This window comes from Solanum verrucosum, unplaced genomic scaffold, assembly GCF_900185275.1.
Source record: "Solanum verrucosum unplaced genomic scaffold, falcon-dt-bn FXZP01000238.1, whole genome shotgun sequence".
In the NCBI taxonomy this organism is placed as follows: domain Eukaryota; kingdom Viridiplantae; phylum Streptophyta; class Magnoliopsida; order Solanales; family Solanaceae; genus Solanum; species Solanum verrucosum.
In genome coordinates this window covers 1,667,675-1,690,653 of record NW_026020630.1, presented here as the reverse complement: position 1 = coordinate 1,690,653, position 22,979 = coordinate 1,667,675, and the positions used below count along the sequence as shown (strand labels likewise).

Genomic DNA, 22,979 nt, shown 5'->3' with positions numbered 1-22,979 from the left:
ATTGTATCAATGGACACCTCCACTTTTTCACGTCCCTTGTTAGACTCATCATAAAAAATGTCACGTACTTCGCCTATGATAAAACATATGATAAAAGTGGTCAAGAAGAAATATTGCTATCTTTATTAATGTTTAGTCTTCTTGTGGTGTTTTTATTTGACTAAATACTACGCAAGCGTCTGAGGAGGGAAGACTGTAATAGAATACAGTTTCCATATTTATATATCTTTGGATGGTAGTGATAGTTGTAGGTAGTAAATTATGGTAATGGTGCGGAGTTGATGATATATGATAAACGAATATTGTGATTCTAAACTTCTGATTGAGAAGGAAATAATAATAGTCTCAAACGGTCTTTATGTATTTATAAGAGTTGAGAAGCAAATTCTAAACCGTTTCGACTTGGGAACTTCGAATTTAATTAGGAAAGGTTTAGTTAATTCTGTTTAAATAATGACCCAAAATAAGTTACTAAAATAAAATAAAAAGTAAAACAAATACCTTTTCCCTTTGAGATGGATTATATTTTTTCTTTTCAATATTTCTCTATATTATTTAAATGTGAACGATAATCCTCTTGAGCAATATTTTTTTTATTAAAGTTGGAATTTTAGTACAAAGAAAATGGGTATTCCTTAACTAATAAAAAACGTTGTTCAAATAATTATGAAAAGAAAAAGCATAATGTCAGTGAGCTTAGAATTCTCAATTTGTTCAAAGTGTTATATTCAATTCAACTATTGAACATATCCTATCAACTATTTGTATCTACCAAACATAGAATTGGGGTGGGAAAAAGAGAAAACGGGGAGGAGATTACAAAATGAGAAATCGAGAGTTCAGGTAACCAATTAATTGAGCAACTAAAATAGTTAGATATCTGGGAGATCATGACGACAAATAGGACAAGAATTGCCATTCTCTAACCATTTTGCAATACAATCCTCGTGAAACACATGTGAACAAGGTGTGCACATCACCTTTCCCTCCTTCCCAAGCTCTTCAAAACAAATCACACAATCATCGCTCAAATTATTTTTATCAACAAAACGTTCGACGAAGAACATTATACCAACGAACACCTCCACCTTTTCACGTCCATGGTTAGACTCATCAACAACAATGCCAAATATTTTGTCTATCACAGCATGGATGATATCACTACGATAATTATCTTCAAACTCCTCTCCCAAATCCTCCATATTTTCTTGCAAAGCATGGTAGAACAAGTTGTATGACATGTATATAGAATGATAATATTCAAGATGAAGTGAATCAGAACGAGTATGTCGATAATATTGGTACTGTTTAGGTTCATTGGGAGGTTTATACCAATATAGTTCATGTGTATCAAGGTGAAATCGAATAGATAAAAGTGGTAAAGAAGAAGAAATTTTGCTATCTTTACTAATGTTTAATTCTTCTTGTGGTGTTTTTATTTGACTAAATACTACACAAACATCTGAAGAGGAACGACTGTGATTCAAAATAATATCCATATAATTTTATTTTTTTTATTTTCAACTCGATATGAGAGCAAAGGGTTGTAGGTGTAGGTAGTAATGGTGCAGCGGTTGATGATATATGAAAATAGATGTTGTGATTCGAAACCTTTGATTAAGAGTAAAAAAAAAGAAGCTGAAAATAGGAAGTGGTCTCAAACAATCTTACGTGTTTATAAGAGTTGAGAAGCAAAAATTCTAAACCAATTCGACTTAGGAACTCGATTTAAATAAGTAAAGAGTTAGTTAATTCTATTCTAAGAAAGACCCAAAAATAAATTTATTAAATATGGCATAAAATAAAAAGTAAAGAGAATACCTTTTCCCTTTGGAAGATGGATTATATCATCAATAATTTGAAATAACAAATTTTTGGGAAGCAATAGGTTGTCGGAGATACAAGTGATGCTTTATTATGAGATAGGCAAGCTCCTAGAATTTTTACATCACATGAACAATTCGTTACAAATCAATTGATGGAAGTAATCATTTATATTTCTAGATCACCGATGCAGAAGTCATCAATCATCTCAAATACTCGCGTAGCATGTTGCGGCCTGCAACAAGAATGTGACCGCGATTTGAATGGTTAATACAACAGCAAACAATGAAACTTTGATGAAATAAGGCAATCAAAACACAGAACCACAAATGGAATAGGAGCAAGTATGATCAGTGATTACATAGTTAAGAGGCTACTTTTAAGTCTCTTATCTCTGGGAAAAGAAAATAAATTTTCCCGGAAGATTGTAAGGATATGGACTTGTTGGAAAATCACTTGGTGTCAAGCCATAAGGGATTATCGGAGGGATGCTAGAGCAAACAGACACATGTGGATATTGTTTTGTAAACATTTTTCTCCTCAGAGGTTTTTTTCCTACTGTAACTGAATTAGTGGAAGATCGAGCCGAGGTCAATCGGAAACAACCTCTCTACCCACAAAGGTAGGGGTAAGTGGTAACGTCTGCATACATCTTAGCCTCATCAGACCCCACTTCTAGGATTACACTGTTGTTGTTAACTGAATTAGTGGAAGAAGGATATATTTGACAAAGGCTTACCCATAGAAACCTTCAGTTGAATCATCACCAGCATGATCTAGGATGGCATTACCCCCTGGGTGTTCTTCGACATACGAGGTAACATCAAACACCTAAAGACAGAAAAAAGCGCAGAATAGAGTATATATTACGAAAGGAATGTGACCAGAAAAGGTTAATATTCCACAAGTGTAAGGAATGGTTTATGTGGTCAAGTAGAGAATCAAAAAGAACCTTATCTTTGATAATAATCCAGCAATCAGTTCTCTTGTTATGCCGTGCAACTTCAGCTTTGCTATATGATTTGACTGCCTTCAGTTTAAAAGAACACATCCCAAAAGAAAGAAAAGGAATCAGCACAATCACACAATCACAGAACATACGGAAAATATAAAGACGAGAAAGCGATTGTACAACTGCTGGTGCACAACAATATGCACAAGAAAAGAAAATTATCAAATCGGTCAGTTATGAAGCTTTGTGCAGTTATCTAGCAAAATAATTCGCTTGCAAGAAATGACTACGATAGATGCAAGACTTGTCAATTGCTTTAAACACCAACACACAATTTATTGTTCTCAAAGGACTTCCCTTCCTTTAAGGTTTATCCTTCTTTCATAGACACATTCCACCATCCCCTCACCCCACCCGGCCACCACATGGGAGGGGACAGAGTGCACACAAACCTTACCCCTACCTCAGAAATAGAGGCTTGATTCGGATAGCCCCCCCCCCCCCCCCTACAAACAAGGTTTAAGAATAAGAATAGTTCAAGCAGGGCATCACCTATCATCTATAAAGAGATAAATCTAATACACGAGGAGTAATCAACAAAGTAAACTAATATATCCATGTGTTTTACAAAAAACCGGGAGAAATCTGAGATATCAAACCATTGACAGTAAGTTTCTGCTTCTTTGTCTTCTCCAAATGCTCATATCAGTTAATTAATTGTATGGGTTGTAGTCTCCTTATATGATCTTGAGTAATCCTTATAACTTGAGCTAACTTCAAGTTAGGCCAAGGTCCATTTTCTTAACATGGTATTAGAGATAGAAGTATCCCTATTCCCTAGTGTTCAGCTACCCAGTTGAGCCATCCATATCATCATACTCTATGCTCTATGCTCTAGCCTCTAGATGTCCAACCCTCAGCCTACCGGCAGTATTAAAATCCCACGTAGTATATGAGTTGTAGTTTCCTTATATGGTTTTGGGAAATCTTGACAACTTGTGTAGGCTTTGTGGAGTTGAGTTGGAACCAAGATGGAATTTGTTTTACCTACAGTAAGAACGACTAAAACTATTATCTTGACAAGCATAGTTATTAAGTGAACAACTGAAATGAAAGGTCTAGAATTTAACAACAAAAGTAACTTATCAAGGGCCTATTCAAACAACCAAAAAGATTATATGTGATATGACTGTAAGTTAAAGTACCTTGTTCTGAGCATTTGAGGCAACCTTTCTTTTCGGCTGAACTGTGGTAGAACACAAACGAAAATAATCAAACATCAAATTCTTTCTGAGCATAAGAACATTACAAACTTGAAACCTATAAAGATATGACACTTAAACCTGACTCAATCCCAAAAGATAACTCATGAAAGGACAATTGCCCAAGTCACATATAAGTAAACCACCCGTCCATTTCCCTACCAAATGGGGAATCTAATCCACTCAAACATCCATTTACACCTAGACCCAACTAGAGCGTGAACCTAGATCCCAATCGGGGATAGACTTGACCCTAACACTATATAAAGATATAACATTTAAGCCTAACTCAACTTCAAAAGCTGACTCATGAGAAAATGATTGCCCAAATCCACATAAACAAACCACATCCATTCCCAACTAATGTAGGACTCTAACCCACTCTAACATCCCTTTACACTCATAAGAAGCGCCCCAAACATGATGAACATGAACCTGACTGTGATACTATGTAAAGATATGACATTTAAGTCTAACTCAACTCCAAAAACCAGCTCACGACAAAAATGCAAATTTATATTAGCAAACCACCCGTCTATTCCCCGCTCTAACAAAACCTATACAGAATCAGCTAAAAAGCTTACCAGATTTACTCCGCAGTCGAAATATCACAATGAACACAGCTAGCAAGACACCCAACAATACTGTCGCCAAAATAGCCTCCATATCTCAAATTTTAGCTCTGTAGTTGAACAAATGAGCAAAACAACTAGAAATTAGAGCACATATATAGTTATAGTTGAACAAATGAGCAAACCAATTAGAAATTACAACACATATATAGTTACAAAATATCATCAATGGCGGCTTAACCCTAAAGCCCCAAATTGAGTTAGCTCAAATACGAAAACATACCGAAGATGCAAAAAAGAAAAAAAAAATCAAATTCGAGCAAGAGACAAGATTAAGCGATGTAAAATATATTAATGGTGAAAATCCCCATATTAACAAAAATACCTTTACACCTTGTTTGGATGTTGCCACTCATTCTATTGTATTATATTGTTAGAGTCAGTTTCAACTTTCAAATGTAAAAAAAACAATTTTTGGTTTTAAAAAAAAAAAGAGAAGTAAAAACAGAAAATTATTTATTTCAAGACCAAAATATCTCTGTCATATATATACATATTTATTAATATATTTTTTATATTTATTTATTATTGTAATGAGTTTTTTTTGTATGCATTGATTTAATTTTGTTAAATTGTTTTTAAGTTTATTTTCCTTGATATTTTTTATTATATAATCGTTATGTTAATGTTTTATCAATATTTAATTTATTCTTTATTCATCTATGTATAATATTGATAGAAAAGTTGAATATGTATATTTTAATTTAATAAAATAAAAAATTAATTATAAATTTTATAATAAGTATTTTAAATAATCTTTAATATTAGAAGTGCATTGATATTTATCCATTTTTCGTAATTTGACTTTTAAAACACTCTGTTTGGATCATTGTTACCCATTGTTTTATAATGTATTGTATTGTATTGTACTCTATTGTATGGTAGATACAATGTTTGGTTAGACTATATTGTTTGTTGTTGTTTAATAACATTTTAATTGTTTGGTTTGATTGTATCGTGCTGTATTGTAATTTATAAATTTACTAAAATATCCTTAATTATTCTAGGGTAGGAGGTTTTTGACTAGAATTAAATAATATAAGGTAAAGGGTAAATAGTATTTTGAAATATTATGTAAAGATATAATTGGAAAAAGATATTAAGTAACAATGGGAACACATCAAATCGGTTGTTCCATAAAATAGGAGTTTTCATTGTTGCATAACAACGAAATTTAACAATACAATACAATACATTTTAAGTAACAACCAAAACAAACATTGTAGGTATAGTAACGATACGATACAATACAATACAATGGGTAGCAATGATCCAAACAGAGTGTAAAAGTATTTTCCCCCCTAAAAACTAGTCAAACATTTTGCGTAAGCAATATTTAATTTTGGTTCTAATGGACCAATACTTAATGTTTTATCAATATTTAATTTTGGTTGTAAAAGAAATAAAATGAAGGTACCGCGACCAAATTGAAGAGTTTTAAGTATTAGCATATGTAGTTAGATTTCATAAGAAAATGTCTAAAGCTTGAGATTGTCAAATCAAACTCCATATAAAAATGTCTGAAATTTGTTTAAGCAAATAATATGCCAAATATCGACTCTCATATGTCTGAAAGTTGAACTTTCAGACGTAAAATTTTCAACTCCAATCTCGTAATCCTAATGTGATTCTCAATCGTTTTTTTCAACAAAAATATTAAAATTATGTTATTTCACTCCGGACAAAGAAATGTAATGGAATAAATTATAGTTTAATAAGCTTTATATAACGCGAATTTAAATTAGTTGAGTCAGTAGATATCAAACACGAAATAATTAATAATAATAAATAAATGTGATTGTTACATAATTCTTAGTGCTCATTTGCATAGCCTTCAACCCTGTTTATTAAGATTTGAATTTTTAGCCACCATAAGTAATGATACCTAAATAACAACTTCTCTTTGAAGAATAGAATAAGTACCAATAAAAACAATATATAGAATCAATTAAAGTACTAAACTTTCTCTATTAGCCATCTCCTTTGCATCTTTATATTCCCTTTAAATCCATCATCCTTCTTTTCGAAAGAAATTAAAAAAAAGTCTTCCCATATTTATTCTCGACTTTAATAAAATTTTAAAATAAATCAGATAAATTTCACGTGTCAAAATACTTTTGAAATAATTTAAAATTTATAAGTTTACTTTTAGTTATGCTTTAAAATTATCATATATTATACTTCATTGAAGCTCCATAAGGGTCAAGGATACAAGTATGTGACGATTTGCTAAAGCTAAGTACACCTAAAGTATAACTTAAGTGAAATTTAAAATGAGTTTAAGTTAGGTATATCGTCGAAATAAACAATTTTTCATCGATTTAAATCGATATTTATAGGTACACTATAAACCAGCTTAAAATATGAGATTTGTAATCTTGAAAATAAGACAGGTTACCTGCTATGACAATTGAACATTACAAAACATGACAACTGATATGATAATATAAAAATTATCAACAATGTCGGCGTATATTACTTAAACTTAATTAAAATATTTAGAAGAATATTTCCCCCCCTTTCCCGTTCCTTTTTATATCTCAAAGTTCTTCCAAGCTACAAACAAAGAAAGAAAATGAGTTTCTTTAAGACAAAGAAATCCAAAAGTTTCCCTATAGCCAAAACACCATCACAAATACAAACACAAGAAATCAAGAACATCAAACATGAAGTTCTTTTAAACATTCCATCATGCAAAGTTCATCTAATGGATGAAGGGGAAACTCTAGAACTTTCCAATGGATTTTTCACAATTTTTTCGATATTTGAAGAAGATGTTTGTGTAGCTACAATCATAAAAGTTGGTGATGAACTTCAATGGCCACTTACAAAAGATGAACCAGTAGTAAAGCTTGATTCTTTACATTATTTGTTCACTTTGCCTATTAAAAATGGGCATCCTTTAAGTTATGGTGTGACATTTTTAGAAAAGGGTAGTGGAAATCTTGGAGTTTTAGATGAATTTCTTAAAAAAAATGCTATGTTCACTTGTTCATCAAAATCTTTAATCAGGAAAAGTGATATTGATTGGAAAGAATTTGCTCCAAGAATTGAAGATTATAATCATGTTTTGGCTAAAGCAATTGCTGAAGGAACAGGTCAAATTGTTAAAGGGATTTTCAAATGTAGCAATGCTTATACTAATCAGGTTTGTGTATCTATTTATAACCTTCTTAGTTTTGTATTCTTAGATTTTTATTACTATTTGTTGTTTGTTTAGACTCGATTATTATACTATTTTGTTGTTGGTTCTGCTTTCACTTACATCTTCCTTTGAGCTGAGGGTCTACCAGAAATAACCTCTTCACCTTCTTAAAGATGGGGTAAGGTCTGAGTACACTCTACCAATCTCTCCACAAACTCCACTTGCACTATAAGAAAAGTGTGAATCACATCGGGATTTTCCTGGGGATTAATATGAAAATTTGCAGAAAAATAAGTTTCCTACAGATTTTCATACTAATCCCCAGAAAAATCTCCATGTAATTTATACTTTTCTTATAGTGTTGTGATATATTACATTGAATTTGTTGCTGTTGCGTTGTCTTTTATTTGTTAAGATGTGTCTATGGGCGAGGAATCCGTTGTTGGGTCTTTATATGGTCTTTGAAGAATTGTTTGTTAGACATTCTCATATATATATATAGACATACTTGCCTTCCTACCATTATTTTCGGTGGGGTGTTTTTTTACTCCAAGGATCTTTTAAGTACCCAAATCGAAGTATTATGCTTAGGGACCTTTTGGATCAAATATGTCATAGGCTGAACCAAAATGTAAAGTTTATGAGTTCTTATAGCGTCTTTAAGCTAATAATACAGTAATAATTGAGTAGACCGTCTATATTTATAGATGTTTGATGAGTTTCTTAATATATATATCTCGTCAATCCATAGCCTACAAGCTAGATCTATCTTTGTTTAGTTTGTTCTCCATCAAGAATGATTTTGGAAGTTGCTTCATAGGAGAGCGGAAAGGGTTAGCCACTATTTATTAAAAACATACGACTTTACTAAGTGGTAACACAATATATAGAGTCCGATACTTGCCCGATGATTGAAGGTCAGAATGAAAAAGTGTTATAAGCTTTGAATAGAACCTCTAGTAAACGTTAATAGTAACTCTATTTCAAAGTTAAAGTTAGCCTTAAACTCTGTTTTCTTGTCGAAATTCGACTTTAATACATGTGTTAGATTAAAGTCACTCTCACTTTATACTTGTAATATTTGAGATTGAGTTAGATTCAAAATTCACTTTTTCTTGTTACGATATTAAATGCAGGTACAAAAGGGAGGAGAAAACATTTTAATTCCAACTATAGAGAATTCTGGTTCTACTATTACAAAAAAGAAAGGCAATAATACAACAAATAAGAGTGCACTCAATGAAAGCCTTAAACGGTACTAAAATTCTTCTCATAATCTTGTCATTCAAGTCAAAAAGCTAAAGAAAAAGAAGAAAGTTTTGTCTACCAATAATGATTCTTTTATCTCATTATGTCAAAAAGTTAAAAGGGAAGAGGTTAAAAAGGTTTATATATTATACTAAATATTTTAATTTTATTATATGTTAAAGATTTTTATTCTCCTTGACATCTGTTATTTTGATATAAATCTTTTTAATTCTTAAAAATAAACAATTCAAGAGGGTTCATATATTATACGAAATATCTTAATTTTACTATATGTTAAGGACTTTTGTTCTTCTTGACATATGTTGTTTTGATACAAGTCTTTTTTATTCTTAAAAAGAAACCGTTCAAAAATATTTCAATTGGCCAAGATGAATTTCTAAATTCACAGATTTATATCGTAGTACCTTCACATCATTTATATTCTTGATATTTATCCTTGTGGAGCTCCAACGTGTATAATAGAGAACATTTTTAAATAATTTTTTTTAAAAAAAGAGGTGGGGGGCTGGGAATAAATTTAGACATTTCTCCAAAAAAGTATTTTGACATGTGGATCCATAGGCGTGTTTGGTATAGAGAAAAACATTTTTTCTATTTTTTCTTATATTTTATTGGTCAAAACACTTTGAAGAACTTTTTTTTAAAGTAAAATAAGTTTCTAAAAATTCAGGAAGATAACTTCTTTAGCGGGAGTAAAGAAAATAAGTTTTGTAAGTGATATTTCAAGTTTATTGTCTTCTTCTCAACGTTCAATTCCCCAATCCCGCTCATGCGCTCCACTCCCACTCCATAATATTTTTCTAGATTACATATAAATACTCTTGGAGAAAATATTACTTAATTTTTTTTAAAAATAAAAAATTCTAACTTGATTTTTTCTTTTTACTTGTTATTTTTGCCAAATCAAAAAAAGACAATATTTTTCTTTTTATTATACCCTCAATTTATTAATATTGAGTTAATGTCTTTGAAAAATATAGTCAGTAAATACATTTAAAATTCTATAAAGAGATAAAATAGTAAACTCACTATATACCAATTATTGTTTCTTAATAGGTGTGTCAAGTCAACATTTGACAAGTTAAAAGAAATAGAGCGAGTACAAATGATCACGAAACATAACGGATGATAAAATTAGGGATAAGATACAAGTACCCCTAGATTATGATCGAAATTTCAGAAACACATCTTAACTAAATTAAGGTCCTATTATCCATTGAACTTATTTTTTTGTAATTTTATACACCTTTTTGGTTTACGTGGCATCCAAATACCTCCCACGCGCCTCAACTGCATGGAGTCATGGCGCATACCACGTAAGCCAAAAGGTGTATAAAAGTAAAAAATAAATGAGTTTAGAGGATAATAAAATCTTAATTTAATTAAAGTGTGTCTTTGAAATTTCGGTAACAATTTAGGGTATAATTATGTCTTATCTCATAAAATTAAGATATTCAATACAATAAAAGAATAATTAGGACCATTCTCCAAAAAATGTTAAAAAGAAAAAAGTTTTTTTATCTAGAGTCCACAAAGTCAACATAAAGACTTGAACTTACAAAAAGGTGCCATTGAATTTGTTTGTAGAGTGAGGAAGCTGTCAAAAATGACAGAAAAAATGAGCAAATCTATGCTTAATGGAGTTGGAATTGCAAGTGGATCAGTTATGGGGCCTATGGTTAGGTCCCAAGCTGGCAAACAATTCTTGACCATGGTCCCTGGAGAAGTTCTATTGGCTTCACTTGATGCTCTCAGTAAGTATCCCGCAACGTTGCTCGAATTCTTCAAAAATATTTTTGTAATTGTGTTGAATTCTTTATAAATTTATTCCATCCATTTTAATTTATGTGACACTTTTCAGATTTCGAGATTCAAACAAATCTATCTTTGACATTAAATTTTTCATACATCTTTTAATTATTTTGAATTGCCAAATTATTGTGACTTGTATTACTTTTTGTGCCGTTTACAAATATATAAATTTCATTTCAAAGAATTAGAAGATTTCACGTGCAAATTTTTGGTCAAACTTAAATTGTTTGATCCTCGAAAAACGAAAAGTGACACCTAAATTGGAACATAGTACTATTTTTGGTGGATTCGACATGCACTCGACAATATTTTTGAAGAGTTCGAGCAAAATAAATAGCCAACAATTCAGTCTCTGTTTTTCCATTTCAAAAATGTTATGATTGATTTCTTCTTGAAACTGTAGACAAGATTTTAGATGCTGCTGAAGCTGCTGAAAAACAAACATTGTCTGCAACTTCTGGTGCTGTTACTAGGATGGTCACTCAAAGGTAAATACACTTGGGATGGTGAAAGAAAATGTTTAGATTTTCTCATGTTTTTGGTCAAATTTTTTGAAAAGCACTTTCTCGAGGATTAAAAATGAGAAAACCGACTTATCCAATAGAAATAGAAAAAAGGGAAAAATGATAAATATATCCTCAAACTATTGTAAATGGTATATAGATATCCTCCGTCATATTTTTGGGATATTGGTGCCCCTGTTGTCTAAAAACTAAAGCGTATATACCATTTATACTAACAGACATACACATATCATAATCTTATCCACCGACCCGACATTTATTAAATATCCACGTGTCCTTATTTAGTCTTCCGTTAGAGTGAAGGGCATATATGCTCTAGTTTTTAGACGACAGAGGCACCAATGTCCCAAAAATATGACAAAGAGTATCTGCATAACATTTACGATAGTTTGAGAGTATATTTGTCGTTTTTCCCTAGAAAAAATAAGTACCCCACGCGACATCTCACATTGATTTTCTCCTCACTCCACCATTCCTAGTTTGAATCTGAATACATATCTGAATATTAAGATGTGTATTAAGATCTAGATATGTAAATTTGAATACACATTTGAATATTAAAATGTTGTCTCTCAATCTAAACATTGAATAATTAAGACCGTTTAATTATTCCATGAATTGACATTATATTAATTTTTTTTTTGGAATGAAAAATAGGTATGGAGAGAATGCAGGGGAGGCAACAGGAGATGCATTAGCAACAGTAGGGCATTGTGCAGGAACTGCTTGGAATGTATTCAAAATTAGGAAGGCACTTAATCCTGCTTCTTCTGTCTCCTCTGGTGCACTCAAAGCTGCAAAAAATATAAAATAGATTAAAACTTATGGAGAAAAGTGGGGGTCGATTGGAAACAACCTCTATGCCCTACAAAAATAGACGTAAAGTCTGCGTACGTTTTACTTTCCCAGATCCTGCTTGTTGAGTGACACATGGTATGTTATTGTTGTTTGTTGTATGGAGAAAAAAAAGGTAAGTTTTTTTTTTCGAGTTGCTTGAAAAATATATTAACACATTTTGAGACATTATAACAGAGTCAGTCAACTAATTTTCAAAAAATATATGGACTAACGCACATGATAAGCGCATAAGATTTAGAAATCTTATTATGTGACATTGAAACATTGAAAAAATGCCATTAGTGAAAATATAATGAGTGTACCAGGCTTGTGAGGAACGACCTTATCAAGTTTGGGGGCCAATGAAGTCAGTCGACTAATTTCTAGAAAATCATTAACACACACAAAAAACTATCTAAAATCTTGAATTTTTATTTTATGACATCGAAATGCTGAAAAGACATCTCATAAATGAAAATGCAACAAATATTGGTCACCAGGCCAGTCCTGGCCTAGTTTGGAGGCCAACAGAGTTGATCGGCCAATTTTTGAAAAATCAGTGAACTAACACACATGAAAAATTCATAGAAATTAGAATTCCTATTACGTGACACTGAAATGCTGAAAAAAATGGAAAAAATACGCGGTTAGACAAACATATACTAGTTAATTAGCTAACATAGCTATAGTTTGCATTAATTACAATTTGAAACTTACTTTTAGCTATAATTACCTTCTCTTTCTCGCCTCTCTCCCCTCTCTCTGGAATCTCACTCGCCACTCTTCTCTTTTTCAGTCATCTCTCCTCTCCCTGCTCAATCTCTCTCTCACTTTATACAAACACAAATGTATAATTTGTGTTTGTGTTTGTATAAAGTAAGAGAGACGAGATATACAAATACAAATACATATATCTCTGTCCTATACACTTATAATTATACAAATACAAATCTTTTCCTGCCCAGTTCTCTTTTGCCTTTCGCTCTCTCTCGCTTTATACAAACATAAATTATACAAATACATACAATGTATAATTTGTGTTTGTATAAAATGAAAGAGAGATTGGATATACAAATACAAATGTTTTAACTCTATTCAATTGTATACGAATTCAAATTGTATGCAGATATACAAATACAATAATTGATACATATATATATAGTAGTTACATATATACAATTATCTAACCGATATACATATACAGTTCACTTTTCTCCACTCTCTGCCCTCTCTCATCCCTTTCCCAATCTTGCTCCCCAGATATACAAATATATATGTATACCAGTTACATATATACAATTATTTTGACAAATATACATATATAATTCATCTCTCTCCACTCTCTGCCTTCTCTCGCTTGCCTCTCTCCTCCCTCTCCCAATCTCGCTCGCCACTCTCCTCCCCATAACATGTAGCTACAAATCATAATTAGCAAATTATAGTTATGGAACATAATTAAGCTATTTTTGAGTGACTATATGTGAAAATTCCCCCCAAAAAAATGTCATTGGTGAAAATATAATGAGTGATGGTCACTAGGCCCGTGAAGCCCATCCTAGCGGGCCCCACGGAGTCGATCGACTAATTTCTAAAAAATGACCGACACATACGGAAAATATTGAAAAAATCTTAAATTCCTATTATGTGACACAAAAACACTAAGAAAATGTCATTAATGAAAATATAACGAAATTACTTCTAACGATTAGTCACGAAAGATCTTTAGTCATACTCGTATGAAGTATGCATTGCCACAAAGGAACTTCAGTCACAACATTATTTAAAGTTAGGATTTCCTTAATCGAACTTTCGATACGATTGTCTTAAGTTTGATAAATTTGCGAAATTTGTGGGCAATGAATATGAATATAACTTAAATGATGATCTCAAAATCGGGGTATATGTATACTTCCTCCTTTGGACACCCCTAAGTGGCCCAAATACCTATAATAAGAAGCCCAACTTGTACTTCCCCATATAAAAGAGTGAAAACGAAGCTAACACCACAAAAGCTATTATAGCAAATTTTGCGATCTGCAAACTCTCTGTTTTTTCCGTTCAATGGAGAATCCAGAAAACTTGAACATATACAAAGCTTCGAGAACTATAAAACGAAGTGAAAATACTCTGTACAACGCTCTACGATCCATTTACGAGGATTCTGTATTCGTCGGCGAGATTGCTCAGCTATGGCCGGAGCTTCCGCTGTTAGCAAATCTCCGTTGTGGACTTTGGTACTCTCTGAAATTTCACTCTTCCTGCTATTTCAAATCAACTGATGGACACACCAATAATTGGTCTTTCAATACATCTCGACTTAATCTCCATGTCGCCCTTCTTGCTGGTAACTTTCCGTTTATATATTTAAAGCCTCTCATTATAAATTAATTGTGACGAATTTGTCGATACATAATTAACTCATATTATATATGGATTTTCACTGAACTACAGACTCATTCAATTGCATATTGGATTTTTTTTCCCACTGAATTACAGACTCATTCAAGGATAGATATGGATTTTCACTGAATTACAGACTCATTCAATTGCGGATACATTCAGTTGAAAGTTTAGAATTTATAGTCTAAATAACATCGCATTGTTCCATATGACTTGGTTATGTATTTGTATTTAACAGCATTATAAATTATATGTAATATATTTGTTTACTTTGATGGTTGGAGGTGGACTGTCTTTGTTTATATACATGGTATAGTTGGAAGCTAATTACTAATTGATGGTTAGGACAGAAGGGAGGGTGTATGATTGTTGATTCAACAAGGAAAGGGAAGCGGTTTCCAGATAGTATGTCAAAGACGATACCAATTTGGACGTGTGTATTGAATCGTGCCATCAGGAATTACAGAACGAGATTTGGTTTGAATGGTAGTGCAGAAAAGAATGTAAGTAACAATTTATTCTTTTTGGTGTATGATTTAGGAATGTAGAACGTTTAATATCTTATTCTGTATCAAAAGAAAGATTTTAGTTGTCTGTCGTGAAAATCATGCATTTTTGTGTATCATGTGTAATTATATTCTGGATAGATGTGTCTATAGCCTAGTCAAACAGCTTCACGTAGAATGGGACGTAGAATGGGATGGAGGGATTATTAGTTACTGTTCACTATAACAAAAACAACTTTTAGCTGCAAGAAATATGCACATTAACAAAGAGTGCTAAAGCCTTTACCAACATTAGTTAATTGCCATTGTAACCAATGTCGCTATAGGCTTTAGGAACATTTACAAAGAGTGCTAATTGCCTTCAAAAAAACATATTAGCGACAATTAAGCAATTGTTATTCATTAATAGCCGCTTCAAAAAAACATATTAGCGACAATTAAGCAATTGTTATTCATTAATAGCCGCTAGAGATCATTTTCGGTGTAGTGGTTAATGTAATTTTGACATGTGTAAAGGTGAGCTAACATTACTTTATGTACTGAAATGATTATTGAACTTAGGTATCTACTTGATTATTTGACTCAACGGATATACAGAGACATGTATAATTTATATAGTGATGCAGATGAAGAATTTAGTTTGGACAAGAAGAAATAAATAGTTAGTTGCTTGTAAATGTTAACTGTAAATTGGAGGAAAAGGAGCACAAAAATATCTGTTTCCATCTTACGTCAACATTAATGTTGCTGGTCTCTGAAAGATTAGAGGCCATGTACTTACTGAAAGGGGAAAAAGATATAATGAAAGTAAAACATCGGGATTTTTATGTAAAGATATTCAAGGCTTGTGATCTGTCGGGCTTTTTGCTCGTCTATCTTGTCAAAGACTGCATCAGACCTGAAACTTTATACATAATGTGCAACGTAGACTTGTTATTTATGATAGATTGTAATTATGCTCCTGCAAATGCACATCCTTGTACACTCACAAATGCCATATGTATTGATATGCTTACTGATATCTTCTGTGAATTCGTTCGGACAGGAGTCAAATGATTCTACAGAGTGTCGTAATACTATTAATGAGGACTCATATAGCTGGGATTGTTCCTTGCATCTCCCTTTGTGGGTCTCAAATACTGAAAGAGCGCTTATTGAGGAGCGTTTAGATGGATGGACCAAGGATCTGGAGGTCAGTGGAGCTGATGTTGCCTCCATTGCTTTGTCCCTGAAAAAACCTCTACGCCCATTATGGATTTCACAAAGAACTGTGATATGGTTAAATGAAGTACCTGATTGTGATTCTTGGGACTTCACTCCAATAATACTTGTTTCAACGTCCTCCCCAAGTAGCAATTTTCAGCAAAGAACAACCTCCGAATTTAGTTGGAGGTACATAGCTGGAGCTGGAGACGATGAGGAAAGTTGGGCAAGGGGCCTATCACCAACTCTTTTCTGGAAACATGCTTATGATCTCATAAACTCTGGTCCAGATACATGTAATAAGACGGTAGCTGATATTGTTGAAAAAGATAGGGTATACCGTGCACAAAGGGGAGAAAATGCTCCTCAAATATCTATTAAGCCTTCAAAATCTTCTGCGAGTAGTGGCCATTTTCCTGATCAAGAACAACTAGCTCTGGAGCCTCTATGTATGAACATAGACGAGAAGATTTATGATAAAAATTCCATATCATGGCTGGGGGAAACGAATCTAGCAGTTGGCACTACTCAACTTGGTACGCTTCATCTGTTCTGTTATTGAATTAATATTACTTCTGAATCTAGCAATATGCATTGTGAATTGGAAGTGTAGGTTGGGTTAACCACTTGGTAGTCCGAAGAATGGGCTATGCTTTTAGATCTAAATGCTTTACGAATTCTATACTTCTTACGTGGGATGTGATTAACCATTTCCTTGTAGAATGCTACCTTATTTGAAATTTGAGCATATCATGTAGTAATTCTTTTCTCGTTTCTTTTATTTATTTGCTAATCTTTATTTGGTGCCATTAGTGGTTTATTTTTCTTATGAACTTCTTGCAATGGTCACTCTGATTGAAGATTTACCATGCAGCTAAGGACGCATCTGGTGTCGATTGTGTATTGAGTTGTGATTTGGAGACTAATTCTTTTAGTTTCAAGGAATCTGGAGCCCATTTAAACCTATCTATTGTGGTGTGTATGACTTCCTTAAACATATATTGTCCATTTACCTAATTGTTAGCTAATAATTATTCTCTTTTATCCTTTTTTTTTGGTGGTTGGGGTTATGAACAATACAGAGCTCTAAGTTTGACAGGTCTTCTTTGTTAAGAAATCTTCCTTCAGCGGTGAATTTTGCCAAGAACAACTTGAGAAAAGGAAAGAAACTCCTAGTTTGCTGCAATAGTGGTAAGTATGGCTTTACTATGTTGTTGAGTTTGTTTTCCACATGCGATTTGACTTGTGCTATCTGATGGTGAAAACTGAATACATTTGGTCCTACATCTAATTTCTTGTTCTTGGGTGAGGTTAGTGTGGGGTGGGGTCTTTGAAGACGATACGATGTAGTTGTCTGATTTCTTCTCAATACGCTAACTGATAATTGTCTATGACTGTCGTTGGAAAAGACAAAATTATCGCTCACAAAGTTATTTGTTTGTGTTTTCAGGGGAAGATATTAGCATCTGTGTATGCTTAGCAATCTTGATGTCATTATTCGATGACAAAGGTACGTATGGATATCTTATTTCAATTTGCAATTGTTATCTTGACCGTTGTAACTAAAACAAAATTTAGCTCTCGTACGTAATCCATTAACGATCCCGATTTTCTGTTTTTGTCTCAATAATCGGGAAAATGTAGCTCTTCTTGAGGTTTCAGACAAATATTCTAATTTTCGTGTATTTTCCTTAGGCCACTTTGATGAAGGGAGATTTTTTAACGAGACACGAATCAATAAATTGGAGTTAAGACGACGATTGGTGTTTATCTGCCAATTTGCTGTGAATGCTCGTCCGTCAAGAGGGAATGTTAAACAAGTCTTTAGTTATCTTTGTGGAGGAAATGTTGCAATAACTTCTTGAGCCAAGATGAAAGTTTGAGTTCTTACAAATTCAATGAATGTTAGCCTTCTTGTAATTTACTATATAGTATTATATAGAAATTCTGTTTTCTACTTCATTTGTTGTTTCATAACTCCAAAATAATGTTTTCACAATGTGTATGAGTTCGTCAAATTACTACTTACAATCCATACAGGTAGATAGACTGTTTCTGAAAGATCCTCGGCTTAAGTTCAGCAAACCAAAGTATACATAAATACGACAATGAAACATGTCCATCAATGAAGCTTGTGCCCACCTCTATCTTAATCAAGAATTGATATATTGAGTTATTAAATTTGAGAGCTTAGACAACTTGGTCAATTTGTATCGTCACTTGCCAAATTGTACTTAAATATGTTCACCTAATTTCAGATCAATCATTGACTTATTATACAAAAAAATATATATTGTCCCAATAATCTAATTAAATATGTACACAATATCGTCTTAAATTAGCTCTCGTCTATAAAATTTCACTAGGTATAATATTATTATTGTTGCAATATCGTCTAAAAAAACCAAAAAGCATGGTCAAGTGGCCGTGCAACAAGAAAATAAAAAAATGTTACCTCTTATATATATAAAATTTAAACTCAAAATTTATTTATTTACACTATGAATATATTATTATATATAACTCGAACCTTTAGATATAAACACAATGACTTTTTCTTTCCTTATCTAGATTAATTAACTAACCGATTTTTTTTTCATACGACATTTTCTTTGTCAACAGACTATACGTTGATTATTTCTAAGTAATTATATTGTAATCTAACATATTTAATTTTTACTTTTTACTTATATTATAAAACAGGAAAACCAAATTCATGACATTAAAGTTGTTGTCCAACCCACCACCCAATGGTGAAGCATGGGGTATGAGGTGTTTTTTTTAATTTTTTTTTATTAAATCGTCTATATATATATATATATATATATATAGTACATGTTCAAATATCTAGTAGAATCAATTGATCATAAGTTACATATTTTCATTTTATATGGATAAAGTTTTCGATCTTGATTTGGCATTAACGGTGGTCGGAATTTCAGGTGGTGACACGGCTGAGCCACCAGCACCGCGGTGTTTCATGCCTCCCGATGATCATGACGTGAGTATTCAAGTTCAATTGCCTAGTGTTAATTGTGAAAATGGCCTTTGTATAGTATGTATAGAAGGTTTTCAAACAAGTGTTAATGATCATGGCAAAAAAATGCCTTGTGGTCATGTTTTTCATGCAAATTGTCTCACCAAATGGCTCTCCATTTGTAATTCTTGCCCTCTTTGCCGTTATAAAGTCTCCACCACTTGACGGCGGTGCAGATTCAGAAGTTAAATTTGATCAGCTCGACTTTTGAGGTTGTTAACATTAAATCATTTTTGGAAGAATGAGTTCATCTATATATATGTGGATCTCAATTTTTGTGAACCTAAATAATTCCTTGTTACTTGTTAGATCGATTAGAAAGAATGACTCCCTTAATGAGATGCTTTTATAGCCGCAGAAATGTAATTATGACACGTCTGAAATTATAAATTTTAGAAAGTTTTTTTTATACACCTTGTGCCCAATCAAATGGATTCACGTGAATTGAGACGGAGGAAGTAAAATTTAAAGATCGTAAATGGGATCGATAAATCCATTCTCGAAGACGAAGAACTATGTCCGCCACACCTCTCTACAACAAATTGACTCAAGGTTCGTTGAGCTAATTCATATGATATGACGATCAGCTAAAAGTAGAAGACTGTTGGCATGAGAGAAGATGGACGAAGAAGATGGCCCAATTAGATTAGGACATAATTTAATTTAATTTGGATCTTCCTCATTAGTTCACCTAGGATGTATCGAACCAGTCATAATTTTTTTTTTAATCGTATTAGTTTTATCCTCTTTTACAAATTCTTATGTTTAATGTGTAATAGTCAATGGAAGTTCCCTTCATTACAAAGAGTTAAACTACTTTTGTCATTATAAAATATTATAATAATTTTACAATAAAATTAAATTCGAGTGACTATATTTTTGACTGATAATCTAAAAATATTATGAAAAAACATATAGCCTACATCTGAAAATTCTTCAATTATTCAAAACGTTAGATGATAATCTAATATTATTTATTCATAAAGTTAAACAATATACAAGGAAATTTCCATAAATCTGCCAAAATACTACATGTGAATTGGAACTGCTAAACTCGTAAAGACAATACTTTCTTATTTATTTATTTATTTTATACGATGATGGTTGACTAATGTTTAATTAAACAAACAATTTAAGAAAACAAATAATTATCTTTTAATATATTTTTGAAATTTTATAATCATAAAGTGTATTATTAAAAATGAAATAAAAAGACTTTAAGTTAAATTAAATTTAAATATAAAAAGGTGACCTATCCTTTGAGAATAATTAAGAAAAAGTGTCATGGAAAATGTAATAAATAAAATAGTTTTAAAAAAAAATCAATTTTGAATATGCACCAAAATACCAGGATGCTAAATCTTTATTTAGTATTTTTCTTTTGTTGATAAATTACATTTAGAAATAATTTTAGTATAATTAAAAAAGAAAAAATACACAATAATCATAAACATGTATAACACTAAATTTTATAACTCATTTTCTTTTCGACATGGGAAAAGGTTGTGCACACTTAGTAATTGTAAATAGACAACTTAGGTTGAATTCAGAAAGATTAATAAAAAGGAGTTAAATTCCAATTCATTCTTTTTTTTATATGGATAAAAATAGATTGAATGTAAATTGAGTCCTAGTATATTTTAAAAGTTTACATTAAATTAAGGGATAATTGTACATAATGGCAAACTTTTAATGTAAAATAAATACAGTAGCTACCGTTTCATTTATTTCCTTTAAGGAGCAAAGTCTCGGTCAATTTGCTATTAATGGGCCCCACAGATTTGTATAAGTAAAAAAAAAGTTGACTTTATTCTCTTCCTTTTATACAATATCTTCTTCTCGTTTATATCTCTTATTTCCTTCAATTTCTCCCAAATTTTCTCCCCAAAATTAGTTTGAAATTTCAAATCTCCACCAGCACGTTCTCAATCGCGGTTTCAAAATCCCTTCAAAAATTTCAGGTACCGCCAAAACTTATCTCAATCGATTACTTTAAATTTTTATCTATTTTTTTCCAATTTTTTCAATCTATTTTTCACATCAGTTCATAATCCATACAGAGTTTTCCTTCAAACAATGGATGCCCAATCTCCATCTAAAAGATTCACAAGAGGTATACCCTTGCATGTCGAAAATAGTGTTGAACGCCCATCTTTTTTCTTGGGTTTAACTCAGGATTTTGGGGAGGTTTCAGGTTCAATGTCCAAATCCAACACAATGCAAGAGATCAATACCAAATTGAAAAATAACCCAATTAGATTGGAGGGAATGAGTGCAAAATCGAAGCAATCCAACATCAAAATTGTGGAGAGAGGTAAGAAAGATCAGTCTGCTGCTGGGTCAAGTAAAAAAAGGAAAGAAAAAACAACTAATTATACAGAAGAGAATGCAAAAAGAAAGGAAGTTGTTGTTTCTGGCTTATTGGAGCATGATGAGGTATTTGTATAATCATTATTTTTGTATATGTTACGATTTTATATTTTTCTTATATTTTCTGTGTTGATTCATGTCTTATAACTGTTTGTTTATACAGTTTTATATAGTCACTATGTTAATATCCAAAGTTAAGTGTATAAAATAGAACTATTTAACTATACATACAAGGTAAACAATTATACATTTGAAATTGGTTGTATAATGTATAATATATATACAGTATAAACATTTATACAGTTTTGTGCATTGTTTTATGTATAAGTTTTTTTCATTTGTATAAGGATCCTATTTGTATAATGTTCCTTTAGACATATACAATTCCACAAACTTATACACATACATAAATGGTTTGTATTTCACTATATATACAATGTAAACAATTATACATTTGAATTTATTTATATAAGTATAATATCAATAGTTATTGTATTCGTAGCGGTACAACAATTTATCTATATATACAATATAAACATTTATACAGTTGAAATTAGTTTGTATAATGTATTTTTTCTTTATAAAACTTGTATATGTTATTTTCATTTAAAAGCTATTTCATACATTTTGATATCTGTATTTGTGTCTTAATTATGTATACGTGTGTATTTTTAGTAAAATTATATATGCATTTTTTCAGGCTGTTAAGTTTTTAGGAAAAAGAGAACCAACACACATACCTCACATGCAGTGTTACACACATATTGAAGTAATGAAAGTGTTAGCTACAAAGCTTACTAGTTCACAGTATAAAGAATTTTGTGGAACAACATGTTTTGCCCAATTATCTAGCATTCGTAGGTGTCATGTTCAAGCACAACTGATTAGGTGCATGTTTTTGAGAGAAATTGAGGGTAGCTCAAAAGATGCAATCCTGATACATGTGAATGGCACTACTTTGCGATTCACCATTCGTGACTTTGCTATAATATCTGGGTTAAAATGTTCAGACAATTTGAAGGATTCTGTCTTTAATACCGAAGAACCAAACAAAATTATTCTTCAGTATTTTGGAGTCGAAAAAGCCATCACCAAGAGTCAGTTGGTTGAAAAGTTTGATAATAAGGTTTGGAGGGATAATGATGATGCGGTGAAGTTTGCTATATTATTCTATATACATTCATTCATCCTTTCCGAAGAACCAAC

The 22,979-nt window shown here is 31.7% G+C and overlaps 3 protein-coding genes across 4 annotated transcripts; 2 read left to right on the top strand and 1 right to left on the bottom strand.

Moving 5' to 3' along the window:
* Positions 1-1,969: 1,969 nt before the first annotated feature.
* LOC125811706 (cytochrome B5-like protein) lies at positions 1,970-4,726 on the bottom strand. The gene is made up of 5 exons (XM_049491238.1): positions 4,623-4,726; positions 3,982-4,022; positions 2,777-2,854; positions 2,564-2,655; positions 1,970-2,059 (listed from the first exon to the last, which is right to left on the bottom strand). Exons 1-5 carry the CDS (start codon positions 4,702-4,704, stop codon positions 1,993-1,995), a joined length of 360 nt encoding a protein of 119 aa, XP_049347195.1. The 5' UTR covers positions 4,705-4,726; the 3' UTR covers positions 1,970-1,992.
* Positions 4,727-7,239: 2,513 nt separating this feature from the next.
* Positions 7,240-12,443, top strand: LOC125811702 (senescence/dehydration-associated protein At4g35985, chloroplastic). The gene is made up of 5 exons (XM_049491234.1): positions 7,240-7,818; positions 8,952-9,070; positions 10,672-10,838; positions 11,300-11,384; positions 12,078-12,443. Exons 1-5 carry the CDS (start codon positions 7,246-7,248, stop codon positions 12,232-12,234), a joined length of 1,101 nt encoding a protein of 366 aa, XP_049347191.1. The 5' UTR covers positions 7,240-7,245; the 3' UTR covers positions 12,235-12,443.
* A 1,829-nt stretch (positions 12,444-14,272) lies between these two features.
* On the top strand, positions 14,273-18,365 carry LOC125811807 (uncharacterized protein C3F10.06c). 2 transcript variants are annotated; one of them, XM_049491352.1, is made up of 7 exons: positions 14,273-14,601; positions 15,008-15,160; positions 16,209-16,902; positions 17,241-17,341; positions 17,449-17,557; positions 17,817-17,876; positions 18,062-18,365. In XM_049491352.1, the coding sequence occupies exons 1-7, from the start codon at positions 14,536-14,538 to the stop codon at positions 18,229-18,231; spliced, it is 1,353 nt and encodes a 450-aa protein (XP_049347309.1). In that variant the 5' UTR covers positions 14,273-14,535; the 3' UTR covers positions 18,232-18,365. The 2 variants fall into 2 exon arrangements, with proteins under 2 accessions (XP_049347309.1, XP_049347308.1); XM_049491351.1 differs by having other exon boundaries at positions 14,279-14,601; positions 15,003-15,160.
* Positions 18,366-22,979: the final 4,614 nt, after the last annotated feature.

What these genes read in the sequence shown, in the direction of transcription:
- LOC125811702 (XM_049491234.1), top strand. Translation starts at nt 7,246, where the DNA reads ATGAGTTTCTTTAAGACAAAGAAATCCAAAAGTTTCCCTATAGCCAAA. An exon ending in CTCAATGAAAGCCTTAAACG is followed by an intron (nt 9,071 to 10,671) that starts GTACTAAAATTC and finishes ATTTGTTTGTAG; the next exon opens with AGTGAGGAAGCTGTCAAAAA. An exon ending in GGCTTCACTTGATGCTCTCA is followed by an intron (nt 10,839 to 11,299) that starts GTAAGTATCCCG and finishes TTGAAACTGTAG; the next exon opens with ACAAGATTTTAGATGCTGCT.
- LOC125811706 (XM_049491238.1), bottom strand. Translation starts at nt 4,704, where the DNA reads ATGGAGGCTATTTTGGCGACAGTATTGTTGGGTGTCTTGCTAGCTGTG. An exon ending in GGATTATTATCAAAGATAAG is followed by an intron (nt 2,656 to 2,776) that starts GTTCTTTTTGAT and finishes TTCTGTCTTTAG; the next exon opens with GTGTTTGATGTTACCTCGTA. An exon ending in TCAACTGAAGGTTTCTATGG is followed by an intron (nt 2,060 to 2,563) that starts GTAAGCCTTTGT and finishes TTCTTGTTGCAG; the next exon opens with GCCGCAACATGCTACGCGAG.
- LOC125811807 (XM_049491351.1), top strand. Translation starts at nt 14,319, where the DNA reads ATGGAGAATCCAGAAAACTTGAACATATACAAAGCTTCGAGAACTATA. An exon ending in ATGGTAGTGCAGAAAAGAAT is followed by an intron (nt 15,161 to 16,208) that starts GTAAGTAACAAT and finishes TCGTTCGGACAG; the next exon opens with GAGTCAAATGATTCTACAGA. An exon ending in CCTAGTTTGCTGCAATAGTG is followed by an intron (nt 17,558 to 17,816) that starts GTAAGTATGGCT and finishes TTGTGTTTTCAG; the next exon opens with GGGAAGATATTAGCATCTGT.